Below are 8,468 nucleotides of genomic sequence, written 5' to 3' on the forward strand. Positions count from 1 at the left end.
GATCCTGAACCATGCAAGCCAGTGGCGACAGCGGAGAGGGAAAAAAAACTTCACTAATGGGGGAAGTGAAGAAAAAAAAAACCTTGAGAGAAACCAGGCTCAGTTGGGCACGACCATTTTAATTTCTCCGCTGGCCCAACGTCTTGTGCAGAGCTGCAGTCTCAGTGGCGGAGGCTGAAAGCTGGCCTCAGCGAAGACTCGTCTGTCTCTGGAGCGTCACAGGAATCAGTCTCATGTATTTTGTATAATGTGTAACTTAGTTCTAATATACAAGAAGAACGAACAACATCTGAGATGAAGCGCTTCAAAACAAGTCCGCTATAGTATATGCTTTAGCGCCAAAACAATCAGTTAAACTGTTTTCACGGTTTCAGTTTAATTCATTAACGAAGCGCGGTTTGAGCAGCATGAGCAGGACAGCTATTCAAGCTATTCAAGCTATTCGCAGCACTGATAGTATTCTTAGCTTACCTCGGAAGAATAAACTCGTCTGAAGGATGAGAAACAGCTCAGAAATCCGTTGAGTGAATGGAGATTCTCCCCGCATGTCTCGCCGTGATGCGCGATTTGTAAAATGAGAGTCTGCATAGGCCTATTCGTGCATAACCGAGATCTGCGCATAACAGGTTCTTTATGCGTCCCACTAGGGCTGCACGATTAATCGAAAAAAGATCATGATCTCGATTCGACCCTACACACAATCTTAATTCAGCTTTTCTACGATTCAGCCAATTATATTTTCAAGGTCAGGAGAGAAGCGTAAAGGCGGCCGCACAAAGTCTTCACAGCAACATTCACACCTTCAAACGCCGTTAAAAGTGTCACATACTGTATTTATAAGGTATAATTCACCCAGAAATGTAATTTCTGTCTAAATGTAATGATGTATTCACGGCAGCAAAAATCACATGTGAGCTGACCGCAAGCTGTTTGTTTACTTTCGAGAAGGTGTGCGTGTACAATGATGACTTCTTTAGTGAACAGAAACTGCATAGGCTGTGAATAACAGGTTATAAAGTGGTAAATAACGTTCAGTTTGTTGCACAGAGTGATCGTTTGAGAGTCGTGCGGGAGGTTTGATTTGCATGTGTGTGTTTTTTTCTCAGAGTGACGGCAGCCATGAGCCGCAATTTGAAGTGAAAGTGAAGCCGGCACGCACATCATAAATGATCATATCGCATTTTACAGTTATGATTACGAAAAGCATCTGATCTGTTTTTTCTTTCATAGCGAACACAAAGTGCTGTGCATGAAAATAAATGTTTACTGTGTCAGTATAGCTACTCTTGCCTATATAATGTTGAATATAACGCAAGAGGGAATCTGATAATGACAGATGTCTCATTTTACCAGTGAAAACAAATGGTCTAATAATGCTGACAATGACAAATGGCAAGCATACTGCATGTCTCAAACATAATAATTCAACTTTATAATTATGAATAGTCGTATTCTGATGTCATCACGTTACTGTAAATTAACAAACAGGACAAGTCTGTTCAAGTCCACCATAATGACTATACAAAATTTAGCATTTTAAGCAACAGTAGACCTACACACAGGCCTAATATTACTGGTGTTGTTTTACCATTTTTGAGAATTAACAATAATGTTAATTGTTTGAGAATTAACAATAATGATAGCTTACCAATATTAACCTTTATTTTACAGCTACAGAATCGTGAGAAAATCGTGATCTTGATTTTAAGCAAAAAAAAAAATCTTGATTCACCTTTTAGCCAGAATCTTGCAGCCCTACGTCCCGCAATATGCGATGTTAAGAGGGTGGCTCCATAGGTAAGGTAAACCACACACTTGATTATTTTCACCATTAAAAGGAGAGTTCATCAAAAAATGAAAATTCCGTTAATTAATTAATTAATTAAATAAATAATTACTTGATTGATTGATTGATTGATTGATTGATTGATTGATTGATTGATTGTTTTTTTTTCCTTGAACAGTAAATGCTGAATTAAGATTGTTCTTTTGTTTATTATTTTATTATTTATATTGTCAGACAGCTAAAACATTTCACAAAATGTGATAAATCAGCTGCACAAAGGGATTGGCATGCTGAAAAGCCTATAATATTGATAGATGTGAAGATTTGATATTTATCACGATAATTATCAATATGGACTGATAAGAAAAAAATTATTGTGCTAATTTTTATAGTAATGCAGTTTATTGTCAGTAACAGCAACGTTGTTGTAATGGGGGAAACAGTAATTAATTTGATTACTCGTTACTAAAAAAGTCTCGCCAGTATTAACGCTGTTTATGTATAGCACCGTTATGCTCATCTCTGATTATAATAACATATACAAAGTAGTAATAGTAGTAATATAAATAAAATAATACAAACACTGATAAACAAATTCGAAATCCAGGGATCCATGTTTTTGTTATTGATCACAAAATTGCATAAAGCTGCAAATTTATTTTGTTGTTTGTTAATTTTCAGATACAAAACTTAATGAACTTGACTTAAAGGGATAGTACACCCTAAAATGTAAATTATGTCATCATTTACTTACCCTTTACTAGTTTCAAACCTTTATTAAGATTAAGAAGTTGCAAACAAAAAATGTTGGAAACCCGTCTCCATTGACTAAGGCTCCGTTTACACTAATGTGTTTTAGTTTTAAAACGCATAAGTTTTCGAGTGCCGAAAACGGGAAGCTTTAGAAATGCTGAAGAGGCCGTTTTCATTCTAAAACGCTGCTGCTCCGTCTCAATGTGGATGGGGAAAATGGAGACATCTGAAAATGGAGGCGAGGCTGCAGACATTCGCCAATCTGATTAGGGCTTTTTCCTCAATATTAAGTAGCCTACACTCTAGGTTATACGGTAATTTGGTATACCGCAGGATCTAAAAACAGCAACGGTGTCAGTTTCAATACCGTTATACCATCATAAAAAACAAAGCACTTATATAGGTGACAAGTATTAAATAATATTTATTTAATGCCTAAAAATCTGTATGTGTGATTGTCATCACGGGACAGTGTGGAGGAGAGAGAGAGGTGAGGTGAGGTAAGATGGCGAGTCGCGCACCAAGTGACTTGGTCTAGAAAAAGAACACAACCTCTGCAGTTTGGCAGTATTTTGGGTTTCGACCGAACTAGAAGGGAGACGTGGAAAATACGAACTAGAATTCTGCATTCCCACTGCTGTACCGCAGGAGCTGAACAGATTTCTTGCAGTGCGGTAATACATTTCCGAATAAAGTGCGGGAGCGGTCGGTAACTCTGGTGGAATTTGAATGGGAGCGGGTGCTCTAAAGCCTGGTTTTTACTCGACGTGTCCGCTTGTTTGCTTGAGTGCGCACAGCAAATGTGACATCATCGCGGAGTACCCAGATGTTCGCTTTCGGTGCACGCAACATTATTTCGGCCGGCGGAGTGCGTGATTTTTTTTGAGACTCGAGCGAACAGTGCATGAAACACTCTGAAGAGATTTTGTCTGAAACAGAACGACTGTACAAACATCTTTATGATCCGTGATCATAGAGATAACTAGATGATCAATAATTCTTGGCTAGAAATAGCAACAGCTGTGGGAAAGGAGAAAGTTTTTGTTAATAGGTTTGAAAAATCTGAGGGATACATTTGTTAAAGCCAAAAGAGGCCATGGCAAAAGTGGAGACCCAAGAACACAATTACACAATGTTTTTTGATCATTTATAGGTTTTACTCTGATGTATATATTGCAATTTTGAATTTAAAACAATTTAATAGTTACAAAACTTTAATTAAGGAACAAAATATTTCTTTGATAACTGAGAAGGAATATTTGAACCTATCGGTTTACAGTATACTGATGGCCTGCTTTCTAGATGTTATTGGTGATAATGGTCAGGAATGTTGGACTGTTATTGCCTTTTTAGCATAAGACAGAGACTAGCCAGACAGTAATGTGTGAATTGTGGAGCCGGCTAAATCTAAAAAACATCTGTATTTTTAAGTAAGTGTACGTATTTATTTTTTATTTTTTTGCTTTTATTCTTGCCATAATAAAAATATATTTGTAGAGCAACCCATGTTCTTCTGTCATTAATATTTTAATAAACTGTAATAGGTAAAACTGTCCGAGATATGAACAAAAGTAAGCGATGCATCAAAGTTTGATTTAAAAAAATCTTCAATGGTTATAAAAATCTTTATAATCATTAAAATAATTTATAAGAATAATAAAAATAATTAGTTTAAAAACATTGACTGATATTAATGATATGACGTAGTTCCGGAAACTTTCTACTTCTCCGTTTATCTGTCTGATTTTTACGGTGGGTTTCTTTTGACCGCCCCCTGTTGTTTTAAAGAATATCACAATGGCGAACGTGGCAAGTAGAAAAGCCTCGTCCATTTCGTGAGGTGCATGCACAGTCAGCGGAGGTGCGTGATGCGGCGCCAGGCGAAAGTATAAATCCAGTTGAACAATTTCACTCCGGAGCGAGCGAGCACGTGCGCATCAGCGTGAATGCTGTTTATGTGTGTGTGTGTGTGTGTGTGTGTGTGTGTGTGTGTGTGTGAATGAGAGAGAGCGTGATGCTATGTGTCGCTTGTTTGGTGTTGTCTATGTCAGTGTTTCCCAACCCTGTTCCTGGAGGTACACCAACAGTTCATGCTTTGGATGTCTCCCTCATCTAACCCATTAACTTCAGGTTTTGGAGTCTCTTCTAATGCAGAGTTTCCCAACCCTGTTCCTGAAGGCAAGCCAACAGTACACATTTTCATCCTCTCCCTTATCAAACACACCTGTAACAACTCATCAGAACATTAGAAGAGACTCCAAAACCTGAAGTTAATGGGTCAGATGAAGGAGACATCCAAAACATGAACTGTTGGTGTGCCTCCAGGAACAGAGTTGGGAAACACTGGTCTATGTATGTGTGTGTGTGTGAATGAGAGGGAGCGTGATGCTGTGCGTCGCGGGCTTGGTGCTGTCTATGTGTGTGTGCATGTGTGTGAATGAAAGAGAGCGTCCCGCGCAGATCTCTAATACGAACAAGACAAACAGGTGACAGCGAACCTAAGGTCGCATATACAGTTTTCAGTTTCTGAACAGTTTAGGCACAAGCCAACAGTTTGCTGACGCTGTCTGAGACTTACATCATATTTTTTTTTATTATGCACGGTAATACCGTATACCGAGGTAAAATAGGAAGGAGGTTTGACAGTATCAAAATTTGGATACCGCCCAAGCCTACTACACACAGTTCAGTCTTACATCCTCTCCTTGTAAGTTCAGACTTTACAAGTTTGATATGGAAAACAAACTCCCGAGGACACGTCTGGTAAATCCTCAAAGGTAACAGTGTACTTTATAACCTCATTCACATCACCCTAGCTATGCTGTTTCACTATTCTTACAAGAAAATGAAAACTTGAAGGAACTGCCTAGTTTCATTTTGATATTAACTTAACAGACACTAAAAATGTTGAGGCGTCGTGTAGCTGCATATTTATATGACCGTCATCTTTACTGAATGCATATTATTAACAAAACGGAGCCTATAACATCACTGCCTCCTTTCATTTTCATTGAAAATATGAAATATACCTTGTCTCTTTTGCTGAATATCAGATTTAATAATCAATAATGGCCATTATAAAAGTATAACGTACAATAAGTTTATACAATATAAGAAATAAATTCAAGCAATCAGTCAAATGTACAGAATCAGTGCACGTGGTTGCTTGAATTAATATATTAACTTATCTCTGCGTTCAGCCAAAACACGCCACCTGAGAACAAGTGATAGATTCAAAAGACCAAAGTCTGGGAATATGTTTTTAGATATAAACAACAAGATTAATTAAATATCACATTTAACAAATATAGTGAGATTAGATCCAGCGGTAGATCATTGATGAGCAGTCCAATGTGCAGTCCTCTCATCACTGCAGTGCATGCCAGAGTGTGTGTGTGGTCACGTGATGTGCACTTTCAGTGGGGTAGTGTAGACGGAGAGTTGTTCAGAAACGCTGGGTGAAATGCCAGTGTGGATGAGGATCGTTTTCATTCTAAAACGCCATTTGAACACTAAAACGTATTAGTGTAAACGGGGCCTTAGTATTTGAATTTGTCATTGGGGTGCATTCAGCATTCTTTAAAATATCTTCTTTTGTGTTCAACGAAAGAAAGAGACTCAAAAATGTTTAAAACCACTTGCGGGTGAAAATTAGTAAGTTTTCATGTTTGTGTGTACTATCCCCTTAAGTGTGTTTGACATTTATTTTAACATTTTCAGGTCATTTAGACAAAATATTATTATCCTAGTATTATAACTGTGATAAATTCGGTCACAAATCATGATATTAAATTTCCACAACCTTATATCTCTATCAACCATGTTCCTTGCAAAACAATCCATATTAAAATTCAATCATAATAGCCCAGACGGCATTTGTTGCCAACTGTCCACTGCAATTACAAAGATTTCCCCACTGGACAGCTCTATGATGACATTAGTTGAAACTTTTCACAGGCCTTAAGCAACTCAAGCATCTGCAAAGTGCATTTCTTTCAGCAAATTAGGCAATGTGCTGCCTGTGGATGCTGATTTTTGGGTCAGGATGGGTGAGAAACTGAACAACTAGGATCCCATTCACTTGCCCCAGATCTCATGCTGTCATGCGGTATACACAGCTAAACAAAACAAACCAACACAAACAACGCAGCACAGCAACACACAAGAAAACGCTGCCAAGCATGAAACAAAACTAAATATATTAAACAAAATCATCAGAATAAAATCATCGCATAATTCGGACTCTCATAATATTAAGGGATTTTTCACCCACAATTGATTATCATGTCATCATTTACTCACCCTTTAATTGTCACAAATGTGTTTGACTTTCTACTGTTATACATAAAAGAAGATATTTTGAAGAATGTTGAAAATCTGTTTCAATTACTTTATTATCATTTGTTTTTCCTACTATGGAAGTAAATATTTTCAGCTTTCTTCAAAATATCTTCTTTTAGTGTTCAGAGAATAAACTCATAAAGGTTTAGAACCACTTTAGGGTATGTAAATAGTGAGTAAAATGTTATTTTGGGTGAACTATCCCTTTAAGTTAAGTTTCCTAATTATTTAGTCTAACATTTCTTCACAAAAGTGCGAACAAAGTCAGCCAACATTCCACAAATCCCACTTTTTTCTGAATTGTGACTTTGTATATCAAGTTATAAACTGAAAAAACCTTGTAAAATAACTTGTAATTATGAAGGTAAAACAATATTGTATTAGCAAAAAGCAAAAAATAATAATAAAAGCAAAACAACTTTGTGGTTTATAAAGTTTAGAAACATTGATTACCAGCTTTGCACGGGTCCTTGTAGTCAACTTCATCACTTTCTCCTGGACCTGTTTGATAGATTGAATCCACTGTCAATAAAAGCCGAAAAACGAGCACCAGCACGCGGGTCCACGGGGAGTTCATGCCGGGAATGAGTGAGCGCGGGCGCGGGTGTGGATGTGAACCTGGAGCCGGCGAGAGTTTGGAAAGACTGGGGAAAATGGGAGCTTCGGGGGAGGCGGGTTTAGGCTTTGCTCTCTTCAGTGTCTTTATTCTAGTCCAGTGATTCGCTCACATAACCGGGCCACGGGCCAGCAGAGAGCTTACAAACATCACAGATCGGAGGTCAGCGCACTCGAAGCGTCCTGAGCCCATCTGTGCGGGCGAGATCGCCAAATGCGCATGCGCACGAGGAGGACGCATTGTCTAAAAACATTCAATCTTCTTTTTTTTTTGATATTGGTTTTAATTTAATGCACTTAAAATCAAGAGGACGTCGTATATTTGAAATATCAATGTCTTTGCAATCTGACAAACATATTTAGCCTTTAGCCTAACTTCACATCCTAACCTGAATCACACCTGTCCCCTCTGACAGACACTTGTAAACAGAAGCATCACGGGAGCGGTCCGCGCTTTTTAACCAATCAGAGATGTGTTCCGCTTCTGGATTATTTTGGGATTTTCTTTAGCCGATTTTAAACGCGGCAGGTGAACACCTGTGTTTGTTTCTGTTACAAGATACTAGTTTTAACAATTTTTTTTGCAGTGATTAACTAAGTAGTTTACACAAAGTAAGTACTTGAGTAAAATATAAACCCCATAAAATATTACTCTACTAAAAATAGGAAGTATACTCTTAGTTTTGCCCGAATCCAAAAGCTAAATTTTGCGTAGCCTATTTATTTATTTTTTTCATTGTAGACTACATCACAACTCTGCATACTTTTTTTATAAACAACTTTCAGTTTTACGCAAATCCAAAAACTAAATTTTGCATGCTTTTTCATTATATATGCTACTTTCAGTTTCACACGAATCCAAAAAATAGATTTTGCATACTTTTTTATTGGAGGGTAGCTACTTTTAGTTTTACGTGAATCTAAACAACTCTATTTTGTGTACTTGTTTTATTGACTACTTTTTAAAAGTAAA

At 37.4% G+C, this 8,468-nt stretch overlaps 1 protein-coding gene across 2 annotated transcripts in view; it reads right to left on the reverse strand.

Annotated features, from left to right (window-relative positions):
* The window catches only part of bmp1b (bone morphogenetic protein 1b), a 104,527-nt gene extending 96,859 nt beyond the window's left edge, over positions 1 to 7,668 (reverse strand). For both annotated transcript variants that reach the window (XM_056467142.1, XM_056467141.1), the window contains exon 1: positions 7,334 to 7,668. In XM_056467142.1, the coding sequence (XP_056323117.1) occupies positions 7,334 to 7,457 (124 nt within the window). In that variant the 5' untranslated portion in view covers positions 7,458 to 7,668. The remainder of the gene's footprint in view (positions 1 to 7,333) is intronic.
* Between the last annotated feature and the right edge of the window lie 800 nt (positions 7,669 to 8,468).

The sequence above is a fragment of the Danio aesculapii genome, chromosome 10 (assembly GCF_903798145.1).
Source record: "Danio aesculapii chromosome 10, fDanAes4.1, whole genome shotgun sequence".
NCBI classification, from domain to species: domain Eukaryota; kingdom Metazoa; phylum Chordata; class Actinopteri; order Cypriniformes; family Danionidae; genus Danio; species Danio aesculapii.